Consider the following 20,176-nt stretch of genomic DNA (forward strand, 5'->3'; position numbering starts at 1 on the left):
CCTCAAATTATTATCAACAATTTGCAACACTAGAAATTTAAAAAAGTGTAACTCTCCAAAAATATTAACATGCCTAATGCAGTTGATGTTTTATTCCTACTAACATCATATATGTATGTTCTAAAACACATTCTTTTAAAGAATTAGTTTTACCTTAAAGCATGAACATACGGTACAGAACGCCAGATAAACCAATCCTATACTATTACAGTCTGCATACAATTTAGGTTTATAACAAAAACCTGTATCTGTCCGTTTACATTGAGAAAATGCGTAAACCATTGTTAGATAAGGCACTATCAGTTCTCATGGTTTTTACATGAGTTATTTGTGTATAGACAGGATTTCAGTGGGGCTTCTGACATTTTGTTTGTAATTCTAGATTATGTGCCTTATTTACAGTTATACCAAATGATATGGTTACTGACCATGTTAGAGCATTTCTTTCTTTAACTAGTAATTATTCTAATGGTCAAATTAATTTGATTTGTTTATTAATAGAATTAATTTTAGAAAATGTTTTTTATTTTTTGAAGACAAGTTTTATTTATAGAAACTTAGTGTAGCGATGGGCACAGTTTGTGCCAACAGTTATGCTAATATTGTATTGGTGCATTGGGAAATGACTAAGGTTTTGACAGACAGTAGGTTTAGTTTATCAGATTTTATAAGTGATTTATTGATGGCATCGTTTTGCTGTGGGTAGGCTCTTCACAATTGAGTAAATTTGTTCAATACCTAGAAAGCACTAGAACCTTTTTGAACTTACTCTTAATTATTCTTCTCTTAGAATTGATTTCTAAGCTGTTAACATCAGCAAGACAATACAGGGCTTGAGTAAAACCATTATATACAGGAAACAGTGCAAGACGAATAGTTTATTACACAGGGCCTGTATGCATCCTGATTATGTTCATAAGAATATGGTGAAAAGACAATTTATGAGAGCCTCTAGACTGACTAATGAAGACAATTGCCTGCAGCGAGTGTTTTATGGATTAAGTGATGATTTTGTTGTTCTAGGCTATTCGACATATGATACTACTGAGACTATTAATGGGCCACCATGCTACTGCTAGGAAAGCTTGACCTTATTTTTCTGATAATAATATGAGTAGTACATCTGCTTATGCTTTATTTAATCTTAACATATCTAGGGTCCTTCTTACACATTCTAGTGATTTTAATTTAATATGTGAAGAGATTAAGAAGAATTGCCAATTTTAATGGCTGATGATACGATAAGAAAGTTGTAGGTGAAAAACCCAAATTTTGTTTCAAAAATAATAAGTCTTTGAAATGATAACTTTGTTACGGACGGAATAACAACAGCACTACATATCATAAATGTACAGGTACCCTTTCCATGCAATTCTTGTAATGCCTGCACATATACTTGCTCTACTTCACAGTTTATTCATCCAGAAACAGGTTTTGTTATAAACCTAAATTGTATGCAGACTATAATAGTATGAGTTTGGTTTATCTGGCGTTCTGTACCGTATGTTCATGCTTTATGTAGGTAGAACTAATCGTTCTTTAAAAGAATGTGTTTTAGAGGATATACATGATATTCGCAGAAATAAAACATCAAATGCATTACTAAAACATGTTAATATTTTTGGAGAGTTGCATTCTTTTAAATTTCTAGTGTTGTAACTTGTTGATAATAATTTGAGGGGGGTGATTTTATTACGAGTACTGAATATGCAGAACTGAAATGGATTGTTACTCTGCAAGCTGATAAATAATCCGGCTTAAATGACACTGTACCTTTAAAGCCAGCATTAAAATCATGTAGCTTATTTCATTCATTTATTGATTACATTATATGTAAGAATGGGTTGTTTTGTGATTTTTATGGTTTGAAAGCGCCAGAAGGTGTGAAAGCGCTTACCAATTTATTAAAGATTCATTTTTATTTTTATTTTAATGCCATGTTGGTTGGTCTTTTCTGTTTCTTTGCTGGTTTACTGATTTTGCTTGGGCCTGCTTTTATTCACATTACCACTTAATTTATTTCTTGGAAAAGTCACACACTGGAAAGCATCACAGAGAAGTTTATATCGAATTATCATGAACTTTCCCTATACTGGATCTGGATATGCATATTATATGCAATTACTTTACAAAATTTATTTTTTTCTGTTGTCTTTAAACTAATGTAAAGTTTCCTTGTATATTTCAGCTATCTAATGATACAGCTGCTTTTTTGTGACACACCGAAATATTTAATAAAAAAAAATTTGACAAAAACAGAATAATTCTGACAGAGATGGATACTTACTGGATGAGGGGTCTGTACTAGGCGAACAATCATAGGGGCCTTTTTAAGCTGAGACATGTAATATGCTATAAATATATAGTTAAAGTACTTCTTTCAAAGCAATTTATCATAAAATATCTGGGCTTTTAATTGTCTGGCAAACATGCATCATGACACAAATGTCATACACAAAGCATTTATCTCACATTTATGATAAAAGCTTCAGACTGCAATGTCTATTTATATTTATGTAACATGTTGTTTGATTTTTACTGCCTTTTTTGTAACACAGATTTTATTGCCCTCAGTGAAACACCAGTAAACATGGAATGTGACCATTTCTAGTACACAGGTACCTTGTACAAGTCCGAGCAGGCCATACACACTGAGCCTGCTGTTCCGTATGTGTACCCAATCCATCACGTCAGTGACCTTCTTTGCCTCAGCTGTCCAGGAACTCAGCCACAGGTTCTGTGAAATGGCAGTAACATTCTGACCAATATATGCCACCACAGTGAAAAACACTCCTAAACGTCCAAAGGCCAGCAGGTATCGTGTAATGATGGACATTTTCACCTAAGAAAAAGATGTGCATATCAGCATGTTAAAAATATATACATATACATATCACCTCTGTAAAACATGGAATTACTGACAGCAGAGAAGACCAGCATGTCTTCTCAGTATGCATTACTCACACCTGTGTATCGGTAACAGAACCCCCTACTCCAACTGCCTGCCGACTATAACAGGCAACGAGGATGGTATAAGGTCACTGCCCTGGTCACATGCAGAGAACAGTATAGCAGTAAGTACCTGCAGTATATCAGGAATAAGTAATATCAGGATACTGTGTTACTGTGCAGCTATAAAGGTCACAAAGGAGGACTTTACCCCCTAAGCCTTACACAATGGGGACACTGTTCCCTGCACAGGTGTTTAGCCGAACATTACTGCAGCTCAGGGTTAAGTGTGCTTTCATACCAGACCATGTATCTGCTCTACAAAAAGGTAAATTATTGCAAGAACAATTCCTTTAGTTTCTTCTCCTGCTTAGCCCCTCTCTAAACAAAATTTGATTACACACATGTATACACCCTATATGTGATTTGTTGTTTAACCATATATATCTGTTTCACCTTGTATTTTATACAAACATGTAATAGACACACACACACACACACACACACACACACACACACACACACACACACACACGTATATATTTTACAAAAACAACATTTTTGTAATTAGGATTCACTTGACATTCAAGAAAAATTCATAAATATTATGATACAGTTCACAGGCACCCTAACTCCCCACCCCTCAGCCCTGTAATAAATACTATGATACAGTTCACAGGCACCCCAACTCCCCCACCCTTCAGACATGTAATAAATAGGGTCTATATTAAATCATCAAATGCTTAGAAAAGCGAACGATGATTTATCGACCCCATTTAAGTGAAAACTTAATAACTTGAACGCTTAGAAAAGCGATATTTTTCCAAGGGGAAAAAATCACTGTTCCAAAAAAAACAAAAACAAAAAAAAAACACTTAAAACATAACATAAAGTGGGGGGTTTGCCCCCCCACCCCCCAGACATGGGGGCTGTGCCCCCCACACCCCGCTACTTAAATATACCAACTCTGAGATTGCACTACAGTAACAAAAACAGCAAAGTAACAGACGCGGCCAAGCGATTTCTTTCCCAGGGAAAGAATTCGCTTATATGTCACTTCGTCATTTTGCCTTTTCGTCTTTTCAAGTTCGACCAAGACGCATTCGAAAGGATGCGTCTTTGGTCATCTAATAGGAACCCAATAAATACAATGACACAGTTCACAGGCACCCTAACTCCCCCTCCCCTCAGCCATGTAATAAATACTATTATACAGTTCACAGGCACCATAACTCCCCCTACCCCTCAGCCATGTAATAAATACTATGATACACAGATCACAGGCACCCTAACTCCCCCTCCCCTCAGTCATGTAATAAATACTATGATACAGTTCACAGGCACCATAATTCCCCCACCTCTCAGCCATGTAATAAATACTATGATACACAGTTCACAGGCACCATAATTCCTCCACTCCTCAGCCATGTAATAAATACTTTGATACGGTTCACAGGCACCCTAACTCCCCCTCCACTCAGCCATGTAATAAATACTATGATACAGTTCAAAGGCACCCTAAACCCCTCCCTCAGCCACTCAAAAAATACTATGATACAATTGAAAGGCACCCTAACTCCACCTCCCCTCAGCCATGTAATAAATATCATGATACAGTTCACAGGCACCCTAACTTCCCCACCCCTCTGCCATGTAATAAATATTATGATACACTTCACAGGCACCCTAACTCCACCTCCCCTCAGCCATGTAATAAATACTATGATATAGTTCATAGGCATCCTAAATTCCTCAGCCATGTAATAAATACAATGATACAGTTCACAGGCATCATAACTCCCCCTCCCATCAGCCACATAAAATATTATGATACAGTGCACATGTACCCTAACTACCCCTCCCCTCAGCCATGTAATAGATACTATGATACAGTTCACAGGCACCCTAACCCCCTACCTCAGAAACATAAAAATACTATGATACCGTTGACAGGCACCCTAACTCCCCCTCCCCTCAGCCATGTAATAAATACTATGATGCAGCTCACATGCACCCTAACTTCCCCACCCCTCAGTCATGTAATAAATACCATGATACAGTTCACAGGCACCCTAACTCCCCCTCCCCTCAGCACTATAATAAATGCTATGATACAGTTTGCTGGCACCCTAACTCCCACTCCACTCAGCCATGTAATAAATACTTTGTAACCGTTCAAATGTACCCTAAACCCCCTCTCCTTCCCCTGAGCCATGTAATAAATACTATGATACAGTTCATAGGCACCCTAACTCCCCCTCCTCTCAGCCATGTAATAAATACTATGATACAGTTTACAGGCACCCTAACTCCCCCTCCCATTAGCCATGTAATAAACAGTATAATACCGTTCACGGGCACCCTAACTCATCCACCCCTCATCCCCATAATAAAAACTATGATACAGTTCACATGAACCCTAAATTCCTCAGCCATGTAATAAATACTATGATACAGTTCACAGGCACCCTAACTATCGATCTGCTCAGCCATGTAATAAATACTATGATACAGTTCACAGGCACCCTAACACCCATCCCTTAACCACACAAAAAATACTATGATATAGTTGACAGGCACCCTAACTCCACCTCCCCTCAGCCATGTAATAAATACTATGATACAGTTCACATGCAACCTAATTTCCCCACCCCTCAGCCATGTAATAAATACTATGATACAGTTCACAGGCACCCTAACTATCGATCTACTCAGCCATGTAATAAATACTATGATACAGATCACAGACACCCAAACTCTCCCTCCAATCTGCGATGTAAAAAATATTACGATAGTGTTTACAAGCACCCTAACTCCCCCTCCCCTCAGACATGTACTAAATACTATGATACTGTTCACATGTAACCTAATTTCCCCTCCCCTCAGTCACTTAATAAATACTATGATACAGTTCACCGGCACCCTAACTCCTCCTCCCCTCAGCCATGTAATAAATATTATGATACAGTTTACAGGCACCCTAACTCCTCCTCCCCTCAGATATGTAATAAATACTATGATACAGTTCACAGGCACCCTAACTCCCCCACCTTTCAGCCATGTAATAAATACTTTGATACATTTCACAGGCACCCTACCCACAGCCATGTAATAAATACTATAAGTTCAAATGTACCATAACTCCCCCACCTCTCAGCCACATAATAAAAACTATGATACATTTCACATGCACATTAACTCCCCCTCCCCTCAGCCATGTAATAAATGCTACAATAGAGTTCACATGCACCATTACTCCCCCCCTCAGCCATGTAATAAATGCTATGGTACAGTTCACAAGCACCGTTACTCCCCCTTTCCCTCAGCCATGTAATAAATGCTATGATACAGTTCACAGGCATCCTAACTCCCCCACCCCTCAACCATGTAATAAAAACTATGATACAGTTCCCATGCACCAAAACTCCCCATCCCCAAGGCCATGTAATAAATACAATAATACAGTTCACAGGCACCCTAACTCCCCCTCCCCTCAGCCATGTAATAAATACTATGATACAGTTCACAGGCACCCTAACTTTCCCTCCCCTCAGCCAATGTAATAAATACTATAATACAGTTCACAGGCACCCTAAATACCCCTTCCCTCAGCCATGTAGAAAATGCTATGATACAATTCAGAGGCACCCTAACTCCCCCACCCCTCAGCCATGTAATAAATAATATGATACAGACACCCTAACTCCCTCTTCCCTCAGCCACATAAATACTATGATACAGTTCACAGGCACCCTAAACCCCTCCCTAAGCCACTCAAAAAATACTATGATACAATTGAAAGGCACCCTAACTCCACCTCCCCTCAGCCATGTAATAAATACCATGATACAGTTCACAGGCACCCTAACCTCCCCACCCCTCAGCCATGTAATAAATATTATGATACACTTCACAGGACCCTAACTCCACCTCCCCTCAGCCATGTAATAAATACTATGATATAGTTCACAGGCATCCTAAATTCCTCAGCCATGTAATAAATACAATGATACAGTTCACAGGCACCATAACTCCCCCTCCCATCAGCCACATAAAAGATTATGATACAGTGCACAGGTACCCTAACTACCCCTCCCCTCAGCCATGTAATAGATACTATGATACAGTTCACAGGCACCCTAACCCCCTACCTCAGACACATAAAAATACTATGATACAGTTGACAGGCACCCTAACTCCCCCTCCCCTCAGCCATGTAATAAATACTATGATGCAGCTCACATGCATCCTAACTTCCCCACCCCTCAGTCATGTAATAAATACCATGATACAGTTCACAGGCACCCTAACTCCCCCCTACCCTCAACCATGTAATAAATACTATGATACAGCTCACATGCACCCTAATTCCCCCTCCCCTCAGCACTATAATAAATGCTGATACAGATTGCTGGCACCCTAACTCCCACTCCACTCAGCCATGTAATAAATACTTTGTGACCGTTCAAATGTACCCTAACCCCCCTGTCCCTCCCCTGAGCCATGTAATAAATACTATGATACAATTCACAGGCACCCTAACTCCCCCTCCTCTCAGCCATGTAATAAATACTATGATACAGTTTACAGGCACCCTAACTCCCCCTCCCCTCAGCCATGTAATAAACAGTATAATACCGTTCACGGGCACCCTAACTCATCCACCCCTCATCCCCATAATAAAAACTATGATACAGTTCACATGCACCCTAAATTCCTCAGCCATGTAATAAATACTATGATACAGTTCACAGGCACCCTAACTATCGATCTGCTCAGCCATGTAATAAATACTATGATACAATTCACAGGCACCCTAACACCCATCCCTCAGCCACACAAAAAATACTATGATACAGTTGACAGGCACCCTAACTCCACCTCCCCTCAGCCATGTCAGCCATGTAATAAATACTATGATACAGTTCACATGCAACCTAATTTCCCCACCCCTCAGCAATGTAATAAATACAATGATACAGTTCACAGGCACCCTAACTCCCCCTCCCCTCAGCCATGTAATAAATACTATGATACAGTTCACAGGCACCCTAACTCCCCCTCCACTCAGCCATGCAATAAATACTATGATACAGTTCACAGGCACCCTAACCACCCCTCCCCTCAGCCATATAAAAAATACTACGATACAGTTGACAGGCACCCTAACTCCCCCTCGCCTCAGCCAAGTAATAAATAGTATGATACAGGTCACATGCACCCTAACTTCCCCACCTTTCAGCCATGTAATAAATACTCTGATACAGTTCACAGGGACCATAACTCCCCCTCCCCTCAGCCATGTAATAAATACTGTGATACAGTTCACAGGCACCCTAACTCCCCCTTCCCTCAGCCATGTAATAAATGCTATGATACAGTTCCAAAGCACCTTAACTCCCCTTCCCCTCAGCCATGTAATAAATACTATGATACAGTTCATGGGCACCCTAACTCCCCCACCCCTCAGCCATGTAATAAATACTGTGATACAGTTCACAAGTACACTAACACCCCGCCCCTCAGTCACATCATAAATACTATGATACAGTTCACAGGCACCCTAACTCCCCCTCCTCTCAGCCATGTAATAAATACTATGATACAGTTCACATGCACACTAACTCCCCTCAGCCATGTAATAAATACTATGATACAGTTCACAGGCACCCTAACTTCCCCACCCCTCAGCCATGTAATAAATACTATGATACAGATCACGGGCACCCTAACTCATCCTCCCCAAAGCCACATAATAAATACTATGATACAGTTCACAGGCACCCTAACGTCCCCACCCCTCAGCCATGTAATAAATGCTATGATACAGTTCACAGGCACCCAAACTCCCCCTCCCCTCAGCCATGTAATAAATACTATGATACAGATCACAGACACCTAAACTCTCCCTCCCATCTGAGATGTAAAAAATAGTACGATAGCGTTTACAAGCACCCTAACTCCCCCTCCCCTCAGACATGTACTAAATACTATGATACTGTTCATATGTAACCTAACTTCCCCTCCCCTCAGTCACTTAATAAATACTATGATACAGTTCACTGGCACCCTAACTCCTCCTCCCCTCAGTCATGTAATAAATGCTATGATACAGTTCACGAGCACCCTAACGCCCCCTCCCCTCAGCCACATAATAAATACTATGATACAGTTCACAGTCACCCTAACTCCTCCACCCCTCAGCCACATATTCAATACTATGATACAGTTGACAGGCACGCCAATTTCCACACTCCTCTGTCATGCAAAATAGATGTTATTGATTTGTTTAGTAGTATCCCTATTGAGGACGGACTGGAAGCTTTTGGTAATTGTCTCAGAAGACATACAGAACTGACTTGGGATACCATAACACTTTTAATGGACTTGATGTCCATAGTGTTAGAAAACAACTTTATATATTTTGAGGGGGAACTGTACAAGCAGACCAGGGGCGTAGCTATGGGGGCGGCTTGCGCGCCCATATTCGCCAACCTGGTCATGCTTGAATGGGAGGACAATCACATCTTCAACAGTACATACTTCAAGTCCATTTACTACTATTCCAGATTTTTGGATGACATTTACATTATGTGGAATGGTGATGACAGGTCTTTTTGCGAATTTTTTACATACATTAATTCTACTTGTGAATATTTAAAATTTACTGAAGTTCACAACAATCAGGGGGTTCCATACTTGGACACTTTGATTTCTGTAGACCATGGTTGTTTGAAATCAAACATTCACAGGAAAAATACTTTTTCCAATTCTTACATAGATTTTTACAGTTATCATCCTAGAAAGTTGAAATGTAATATATACAAAGGTCAATGCATCAGGGCCATGCGTATGACGTCAGAATACACCGACATGCTTAAGGAGATTGAATTTATTACTTCCTTATTTCGCGAAAGAGGCTATGCCATAGATTTAATGAATGACATTTCGAGTTACATCATTGAACTAAGGGAGAGTAGATACACCTCATTATTGGGAACTAATGTTTCCCATTTGGGACTTGAGTTAGTTCCCAATGAGACAACAAGGGGAGCCACTCAAATATACAAAAAGGCTTGCATTATTGAATTCGGCCCATTTAGTAACATTATCAAAGACATTATTATTAGGAATTGGCATATTTTAACATGCCAAAATGAAATTTTGGAGAAAGTTGGAAGCAGACCAATATTTGTAAATAAAATGGGAAGGAATCTTAAATGTTTATTAGAATTACCCAAACACGGACAGACCGAGCTTAACACACATACCAGCAAGTGTGGGGCTTGCAACCAGTACAGTTTCATTAATGAAAACGGACATATTCAGCTAAAGAACCTAAATAGGTCAAAAATTTTTACATCCAAAGGGAATTGCAAATCGAAGATGCTGGTATACATTGCCTTATGCACGGTCTGTCCTGCTTTTTATATCGGTAAAACCGAGAGGTTTTTCAAACAAAGAATTTATTCCCATGCATACTGTATAAAAAGGAGAGACAACAAAAATGCCTTAGCTAGGCATATTATTGACAAAGGGATAGAGCACACATTTAAATTTTCCATCATTGAAACAATTAAGAATAATCCGAGAGGTGGCAATACAAACAATTATTTAGCCTACAGAGAACTGTATTGGCAGGTGCTTACTGATGCTACCTTTCCACCAGGTTTAAATGACTATTTGTCCATAAAACCATTATTGATGTTAAATGAATGAATTCATAACTAAATATTTTTGGACCTACAGCAGGGTGCTTTATGCAGCTTAAATTACTCATACTAATGATATGACTTATTATTAAATATGTTACTAGATTTTTAGCATATTATAGAATTTTTAATGATTATAATATTATTAAAGTTTAATATTCATATGCAATAAGATGAACAATTGTATACTTAGTCATAATTGAGTATATTGATTATATTACATTGTAGGTATCTATATAGCAGTGCTGCATTTCTCTTTAGAAATTCTTTTATAAAATTGTGTAATACTGCTTTAATAATGACCTTTTTTAAGCAACGCTTTTTGGCGCCATTTTTAATTATAAATGTATGCAAAGCATTGAATTCAATTGTTCTGATGAAGCTCGCTGTTTGTTGCGAGTGAAAGCGCTCAACTAGTTTTTATTGTCATATTAAACCTGTTTTGTTTTTAACCGGTTGGATTTATTTTGCTGATCTCAGCCACAGGGTGGAAGGACCTGTTTGGGCTCTGTTTTTGTGCTTCTTATACTTGACCCGAACGGATCAACATTTTTCAGATGTAATAAATACTGTGATACAGTACACATGTACCCTAACTTCCCCACCCCTCAGCCATGTAATAAATACTATGATACAGTTCACAGGCACCCAAACTCCCCCTCCCTTCAGCCACGTAATAAATGCTATGATACATTTCACAGGCACCCTAACTACCCCTCCCATCAGCCATGTAAAAATACTATGATACAGATCACAGGCAGCCAAACTCCCACTCCCATCTGCGATGTGATAAATAGTATGATACAGTTTACAAGCACCTTAACTCCCCCTCCACTCAGCCATGTACTAAATACTATGATGCTGTTCACACGTACCCTAACTCCCCCTCCCCTCAGCCACATAAATACTATGATACAGTTCACAGGCACCCTATCTCCCCCTCCCCTCAGCCATGTAATAAATACTATGATACAGTTTACAGGCACCCTAACTCCTCCTACCCTCAGCCATGTAATAAATACTGTGATACAGTTCACAGGCACCCTAACATTTCCTCCCATCAGCCTTGTAATAAATACTATGACATAGTTCACAGGCACCCTAACCTTCTCTCAGCCATGTAATAAATACTATGATACAGTTCACAGGGACCCTACCTCCTCCTCCTCGCAGACATGTAATAAATACTATAAGTTCACATGTACCACAACTCCCCCACCCCTCAGCCACATAATACATACTATGATACAGTTCACAGGCACCCTAACTCCCCCTTCCCTAAGCCATATAATAAATGCTATGATACAGTTCACAAGCACTCTAACTCCCCCTCCCCTCAGCCATGTAATAAATACTGTGATACACTTCAAATGCACCCTAACCCATTTCCACTCAGCCATGTAATAAATACTATGATACAGTTCACATGCACCGTAACTCCCCCTCCCCTCAGCCATGTAATAAATACTATGATACAGTTCACGGGCACCCTAACTCCCTCAGCCATGTAATAAATACTAAGATACAGTTCACAGGCACCCTAACTCCCCCTCCCCTCAGCCATGTAATAAATACTATGATACAGTTCACGGGCACCCTAACTCCCTCAGCCATGTAATAAATACTATGATACAGTTCACAGGCACCTTAACTCCCCCTTCCCCTCAGCCATGTAATAAATTCTATGATACAGTTCACAGGCACCCTAACCCCCTCTCCCCTCAGCCATGTAATAAATAGTATGATACAGTTCACATGTACCCTAACTCCCCCACCCCTCAGCCACATAATAAATACTATGATACAGTTCACAGGCACCCTAACTCCCCCTCCCCTCAGCCATGTAATAAATGCTATGATACAGTTCACAGGCACCCTAACTCCCCCTCCCCTCAGCCATGTAATAAAGAATATGATACAGATGACAGGCACCCTAACTCCCTCTGCCCTCAGCCACATAAATACTATGATACAGTTCACAGGCACCCTAACTTCCCCACCCCTCAGCCACGTAATAAATACTATGATACAGTTCACATGCACACTAACTCCCCCTCCCCTCCGCCATGTAGTAAATACGATGATACAATTCATAGGCACTCTAACTCTTCCTCCCCTCAGCCATGTAGTAGAAAGCCACACACAGAGTCACAGCCATACACAGCGTAACAGTAGTGTACACAACACAGAAGATGCAGTGTGAAGCAAAATTTTCGGTGGCTGTGAACTCACCGCAGGTTACTGTTTTCTGCTTGTAATGTGCTTGTAATATTCTAAACTGCTGATAATGCATGTTCAAATCATGTAATTTCTGCCTATATTCTTGACTTTTCTTCAGTATCTAAAACTACCACAACTCCAAAACACACACTTTCTCAAACTTCCCTAAGACATACAAAGGTCATGATATCTGTTCCTCACCCTCCCAGTGGAGGCCGATCCTCAGCCATCAGTACACAAATGTATTAATTTTTTTTCTATTGGTCTCTTAGTGGGAAAATTAAATAAAATGACTATCACACAGGTTTCTTCATTTGTACAAAAGCTTTACTTCCTTTACCATCTACACATCCATAAACACTTGTAAGAACACAGCAAACAGACCTACCTATCATATCCATGAAGAGCACATCTAGGGCATGAGGGAAAGTAGAAGCAAATTACAACACCCCCCCCCCCTTTGACTTTACATTATATCAACAATGTGAAGCTGAGACAGAGTTAACAGACACAACATAAAAACAAGTTTTTTTCAATGTACGAAGTTAACAAATGTCTAATTTTCAGAAAGGTAAAGGAGGAGTTACGATTACCCTGAGGACGTACCAACTCACATCAGAGAGATTAAGTAAGGAATCTATAACAAAACATCACAGACGAGTCTGCATCGATGCAAAGTGACAACCAGCCACACAGATCATTTCTTCCACTCTACTTATGAAGTGTCAGTTACTTAAAACATGCCTTCAGCATGAAAGATAAAACAGATAAATGCTGTTCCTTACAGAGCCGCTGGAACTTGACATCAACTGTGTACTTTGCCTGCTTACCTGATAACGGAAAAGTATCCATTTTTCCTTGTCAGCTTAATTCACACAACTGAATTAGTTTCATTTCTGATAACTCGGTCAAAATGTACCATAATATGTATACAGTAAAGGCACATGTTATACATCACAGATTCACCCTTCTTTTCATCACACCACAACTAATTGCATTACAGGGTTACATATGCTAAATAATCAATGCTCATGGGACTTAAAACCAGACACTAAAATGCAGCATGTAACACCAGCTAAAACGTGTCACACGTAACACCAGACAGATTCTACAATTAAACTACTCTATGAACTCTGCAGTACTGCAGCACATCAGTGACAGATCCTACAATTCAGCTACTCATAACAACTCTGCAGTACTGCAGCACAATAGCGACAGGTTCTACAATTCAGCTACTCTAACAACTCTGCAGTACTGCAGCACATCAGTGACAGGTTCTGCAATACAGCTAATCTAACAACGCTGCAGCACAACAGTAACAGGTTCTACAATTCAGCTAGTCTAACAACTCTGCAGTACTGTGGTACAACAGTGACAGGTTCTACAATTTAGCTACTCTAATAACTCTGAAGTACTGTGGCACAACAGTGACAGGTTCTACAATTCAGGTACTCTAATAACTCTGCAGTACTGTGGCACAAAGTACAGTTGTGTACACTTAACCTAAATGTAGATGTTCAAGTGTATTCACTGCTGCAGTCATCACATTTGGGTTATCTGCTTGCAGTAGCCCTCAGTCGGCCTGATTATCAAAGTCTTGGGTCCTGTGTCGGTTACTGTCTCATCTTCCATGACGACAGGTAGTCAGGGGTATAAAGCATGCAGCCGACACCGTTACATCAGTTTTTCTTCCCCCAGATGTTAGGTGCCCCCATAATGGGAAGCAATTATATACAAGGTTACACCTCCAAAAAAAAGCAAATACACCAAAAAGCTTTAAGCATAGTAAACAAGAATAGAGGTATAATCAATAGAAGTCAGGGGGCTGGAGGGAGGGTAACCAGGACTGTAACAGTGAATACACTCGAACATCTACATTTATGGTGGGTACTATGTTCTTCGTGTTTCACTGTTGCAGTCATCACATTTGGGTAGATTCCCAAAGCTAAGGATGGGAGGAGGTAATTAGATAGCATTAGGACCAGCTATAAGGCCCTGCAAGACTGCAGTGGCAAAACAATCGCTGGATTTTGAAAAAATTGGCAAGTGGTAATGCTTGGTGAAGGTATGTACAGAACTCCAGGTAGCAGTTTCTAGGATGTCCCTGTTAGGGACACCTCTGAGAAAGGCTGTAGAGGTAGATGCAGCCCTGGTTGAATGTGGTCTTATCCCCTGTGGGGTAGGTTTTCCATGGTGCTTATAGCAGAAATGAATGCAATGGCCTATCCACTTAGAAATGGTTTGCTTTGAAATGGCCTTCCCCTCTACCCCTGCAGCAAATGCAACCAGCAGCTGTTCAGATTTCCTGAGAGGGTTAGTCCTGCCAGGTAAAATCTAAGTTGTCTGTGCACGTCCAAGGAGTGCAGTTTTCATTCCCCTTTGTTCTGTGGATTAGCAAAGAAGGTTGGCAAATGAATGGACTGATTAAGGGCCACACTGGATACCACCTTGGGCATGAAGGAGGGATTGGTCCTGAGGGACACCCTGTCCGCATGAAAGGTGATGAAAGGCTCCACTGCCATGAGGGCCTGTAATTCAGACACCCTTCTTGCTGAAGTGATGGCTAGAAGTAAGGCTGTTTTCCAAGAAAGGAATTTCAACTCTACATCTGCAGTTGGCTCAAAGGAGGTAGAGTGAGCTTTTCCAATACAAAGTTAAGGCTCCAGGGGCTCTCCTGGGTAGTCTTAAGTTTTTGGCCCCTCTGAGGAATTGCTTAAGCAGTGGATAAGAGAAGAGGGGTGGTTCTGTATTGTAATGAGCTGAAATGACCGAGGCATAAATTTTGATGGAGGAAAAGGAAAGGCCCTTGTGCAGCATCTCAGTTAGGTATTGAAAAATTTGAGGTAAATTGGGCACTGCTGTGCCCATCCCATGAGACTGGCTTCAGGAACAGAATATTTTCCATTTTCAGCATAGGATTTTCTAGTACTAGGCCTCCTTGCCTCCAGAATGACATCCATCACTTGCTTACTGAGGGATGGTAACAGAGAGATCAGGTAATTAGCCAGGCTGCCAGGTTCAGGGTTTGAAGCTGTGGGTGCAGAATCTGGCCCTCCTGCTGAGACAGCAGGGCAGGGGTCTGAGGCAGGTGCCATGGTGCCAGCAGTGACACACTGCGTAAGAGGGGGGTACCAGTGTTGGCGTGGCCAGTCTGGTGCAATTAGTATTGTCCTTGGTTTATCCTGTTTGATCTTTAGTAGTACCTTGGAGAGGAGAGGCAGAGGAGGAAAGGCATAAACTGATAGGGTTTTCCAGGTGAAAGACAGGACATCCACTTTCCAAGCTTGTTTGTGGGGAGTCCTTGTGCAGAATCTGTCCAATTGGTAGTTCTGGGGGGAGGCAAACAGGTCTATCTCTGGGCTCCCCCATTTGTTTATCAACATGTTGAATATCTTTGGTTCCAGTTTCCACTCGTGTGGGTCCATGACACTTCTGCTCATCTGCCAGTGTATTTAGCTTTCCTGGCAGGAATTGAGCCTGTAGGTGCACTTGGTAGCTCAAGGCTGTGTTCCACAGAGCCATGGCTAGTGTGCAGAGGGGATATGAGTGGGTTCCTCCTGCTTGTTTATGTACCACACATAACAGTGGTGTTGTCAGTCTTTACCAATAACTGTCCTGGAAGAATGTGGTCCTTAAAGGCTGTCAGAGCATTCTGTACAGCTAACATTTCTTTTTGATTGATATGCAGGTGCATTTGACTTGGGTTCCATTTGCCCTGAGTGCATTTCCCTGTCAAGTGAGCCCCCCCCCCCATGCATAGTCTGATGCGTCTGTTGTTAGGGTTTGGGCAGCCGGGGGTAGAGTGAATGGCAGTCCCATGTTTTGGTGGCAGGCCTCTGCCCACCAAAGGAACTCTATCTGTAGACAAGGTATGATAGGAATCATTGATTCTAGATCCTGAGAATGTTGACACTGTAGGCTTTTTAGATACCATTGTAGTTTCCTCATATGCAGTCTTGCATATGGAATTAGTAGAATGCAGGAGGCCATGAACCCCAGGGCTTGCAGTATTTTCCCTGCAGATAGCTGGGTCTTTGTGGCCAGTAGATTGAAGTAGGCTGTCCAATGAACTGGCTTTTCTTGCATAAGGTAGTCCATCTGGGAAGTTGTATTCAAGCTTGCTCCCACTAATACAATTTGTTGGCATGGTACAAGATGTGATTTCTTTTCGTTTATAGTGTAACCTCAGAGAAGTTAACAATTTCTTACAAATGCCAGATGATTTAATAGTATGTCCTGGCTTTCTGCCTGAATTAGACAATCATCCAGGTATGGGTATTTGAATATTTTTTGTTTGCAAAATGCAATGACTGGAGCTAGGCACTTTGTGAATACCTTGGGCACAGTAGATAAGCCAAAGGGTGGTGCAGAGAACTGATGGTGCATGTAGCCTGCTTTGAAGCGTGGCTATCTTCTGCAAGATTCCCTGATTGGGATGTGCAGGTAAGCTTCCTTTAAATCCAGTGTTGCCAAACAGGCATCTTTGCCTAGCATAGGAAGCAGCTGATGAAGAGTTAGCATCTTGAATTTTTGGGATCACCAAAAATGTGCTTAGTATAGGGAAGTCCACGATAGGATACCAGGAATTGTCTTTTCTGGGTACCAGGAAAAAGTCTTGAGTAGAAACCTTGTCCCCATTCTTCTTCTGGAACAGGTTGAACAGCTCTGATACTTAAGAGAGAGAACTTGCTTTTGAGCCTCTGCCCACTGATTTGGGGGTGGATCTGGCCAACCATATGGGGTTGGTAAGGAGTGGAAGTGGAATCTGTATCCTTGGAAAACTATATTTAAAACCCATTTGTCCTGGGTAATGAATTCCCAATTTTTTGCCTGTAGGGCACTCTTTCCCCCTAAAGGAGCAGTCAGTTGTGCAGGGCTTGGAAGGTGTAAAGTTAAGTCATTAAGACAGTTTACCATAGGGGGAAGTCTTACTACTTCCTGTTTTGGAAGTGGGAGCCCCCCACTGCTTAGTCCTGTGAATACCTCAGGACTGAAGCCTGAGTGTTCTGCTGGTTCTGGGTTTGGACTGAGAAGGCCTGGAAGAGGGAGGAAAGGACCAATTGTTAGAGGGCCAATGCCTTCTAAATCTGGGAGGCAGGACTTGCAGGAAATCTTTAACAGTTTGCATAGATTTAGCTTTTTCCTCCATCTTTTTAAGTACTTCTTCTGCTTTGCTGCCAAACAGGCGGTCTTGGTTTAAGGGAGCACCCAGCAATTTATCTTTAACATGATCTGGCAAAGATTGCTCCTTAAGCCAAGCATGCCTTCTAAGTACAGACCCAGTGACAGCAACCCTGCAAGATGCCTCTAAAGAATCAAAACCACGTTGCAAAGTATGTTTTCCAATTTGTTCAGCAGAATACATTAAATCCGGTAAATCTTTATTTTCAGCAGTCAGGAATCAACGTGATTTTCTGTTTAAGCAATCCAATAATCCAATAATATGCTGCTGATACTTTAACATATGAAACTGGCAATTTAAGGCCCTAATGGCCAAAGTAGTAGAAGTGTATACCTTCTTACCCCATCTATCCAGCGCCCTGGAATCTCGATCAGAAGGGGTAGGATTTTTGGCAGTAGTAGCCTTAATGCACTTGGGTCCCTGTGAAATAGGGTCTGCAGTAGGATTTTTAAAGAGGAACTTGTGAGATTCAGGAACCCTGTAATATCTATCAGGTTTTCTGGGAGCAGGAGGTAAAGAGTCAGGGGCCAAGGTAGATTCCAAAAAGGCATCATCAACAATGTCCAGTACAGAAGGGATAGCTAAATGCCTGTGTTGGGGCAGGAGTAAGAAATCCCTAAGTCTCTTTTTAGAGTTAGAGTAATCCTGGCTTTCCCAGTGAAAATGCTCCTAAAGAGTATGCAAGGTTTCACCAAAAGAGAAATCCTCTGGAGGGGAAGCTGTGGGAATAGAGTCCTCTGCATCATAATCCTCATAGGTAGATAAGGGTAAATCCTGGTCATCAGAGGAAACAGAAATTTCAGAATCCTGATCAAAAGAATCATAAGCAAACTCAGCCCTAGGTCTCTTAGAGGGAGAATTTTGGCTTCCCCTGATTAAAGTAATAAGGTCTTTAGCCATTCTTATCATTTGTTTTTTAGGCATAGAGGCCTGACCATGCAGTCTGGGCATCGGTTTTCTAGGCATGGATCGAGTTTTAGGCCTTGAAGAAGAAGATGACGTTGGTTTAATATGCAAGCCAGTAGGCCTGAATACACCCTCAGAAGCCGGTGCCTGCACAGCGGCTCCGGACCCATCCAAGGTAGAGACATCCGCAGGTTCCACAGTTGAAGCATCTCACGGCATACTGGATTCCGAATGGGTCTCAGTAGAGGTCTGAGAATCTGAAGTAGTGGGTATCAGGGGCTGCGAAAGCGCCTCACTGAGTACCGGCGAACTGGTGACTAGCTTAGGAGAAGCGTCGTCGGCAGCTTTGGACCTATGCGGTCTGTCTCTGTCTTTATCTTTGCGTTTTTTTTGGAATGTCAGTAGTCAGGTGGCTTACCGAAGCCATATCTGGATAATTGAACCGAGTACCAAAATATTTATAAGTATAAATATACCGATGATGAATAGTTCATTGTTTAAATAAGGCACAAAACCGACAGCGAGGTACGTCATGGTCAAGGCCTAGGCAAGGAATACAGTACAAATGAAAATCTTTATGAGGTATTTGCTTTCCACAAGAAGTACAATTACTGACTTTTACAGACATCGGTTTAGAGCAAGAAAAAGTTTCCCCAACGGGGTAATTAGCTTTAGTTGAAGACTTCGGTTCTGAAACTCGAAAACGAAAATTTCAGTAGCCGGCCGACCGGCACTTGCAAACTGCTTCTGCTTCGGGCACCGCACAGCAAGAAAGACTGATGTAATGGCGTCAACGGCATGCTTCATACCCCTGACTACCTGACGTCATGGGAGATGAGACAGTAACCGACGCAGGACCCAAGACTTTGATAATCAGGTCGACTAAGGGCTACTGCAAGCAGATAACCCAAATGTGATGAGTGCAACAGTGAAACATGAAGAACATCAGTGACAGGTTCTACAATTCAGCTACTCTAATAACTCTGCAGTACTGTGGCACAACAGTGACAGGTTCTACAATTCAGCTACTCTAATAACTCTGCAGTACTGTGGCACAACAGTGACAGGTTCTACAATTCAGCTACTCTAATAACTCTGCAGTACTGTGGCACAACAGTGACAGGTTCTACAATTCAGCTACTCTAATAACTCTGCAGTACTGTGGCACAACAGTGACAGGTTCTACAATTCAGCTACTCTAATAACT

General features: G+C 41.2%; 1 protein-coding gene across 1 annotated transcript in view; it reads right to left on the reverse strand.

Annotated features, from left to right (window-relative positions):
• The window catches only part of LOC122802503 (multidrug resistance-associated protein 1-like), a 1,262,326-nt gene that overhangs the window by 389,127 nt on the left and 853,023 nt on the right, over positions 1-20,176 (reverse strand). The window contains exon 18 of the mRNA XM_044072155.1: positions 2,623-2,842. Within this exon, the coding sequence (XP_043928090.1) occupies positions 2,623-2,842 (220 nt within the window). The remainder of the gene's footprint in view (positions 1-2,622; positions 2,843-20,176) is intronic.

This window comes from Protopterus annectens, chromosome 5.part0 (assembly GCF_019279795.1).
Source record: "Protopterus annectens isolate FY-2018-M chromosome 5.part0, PAN1.0, whole genome shotgun sequence".
Classification (NCBI taxonomy): Eukaryota; Metazoa; Chordata; order Ceratodontiformes; family Protopteridae; genus Protopterus; species Protopterus annectens.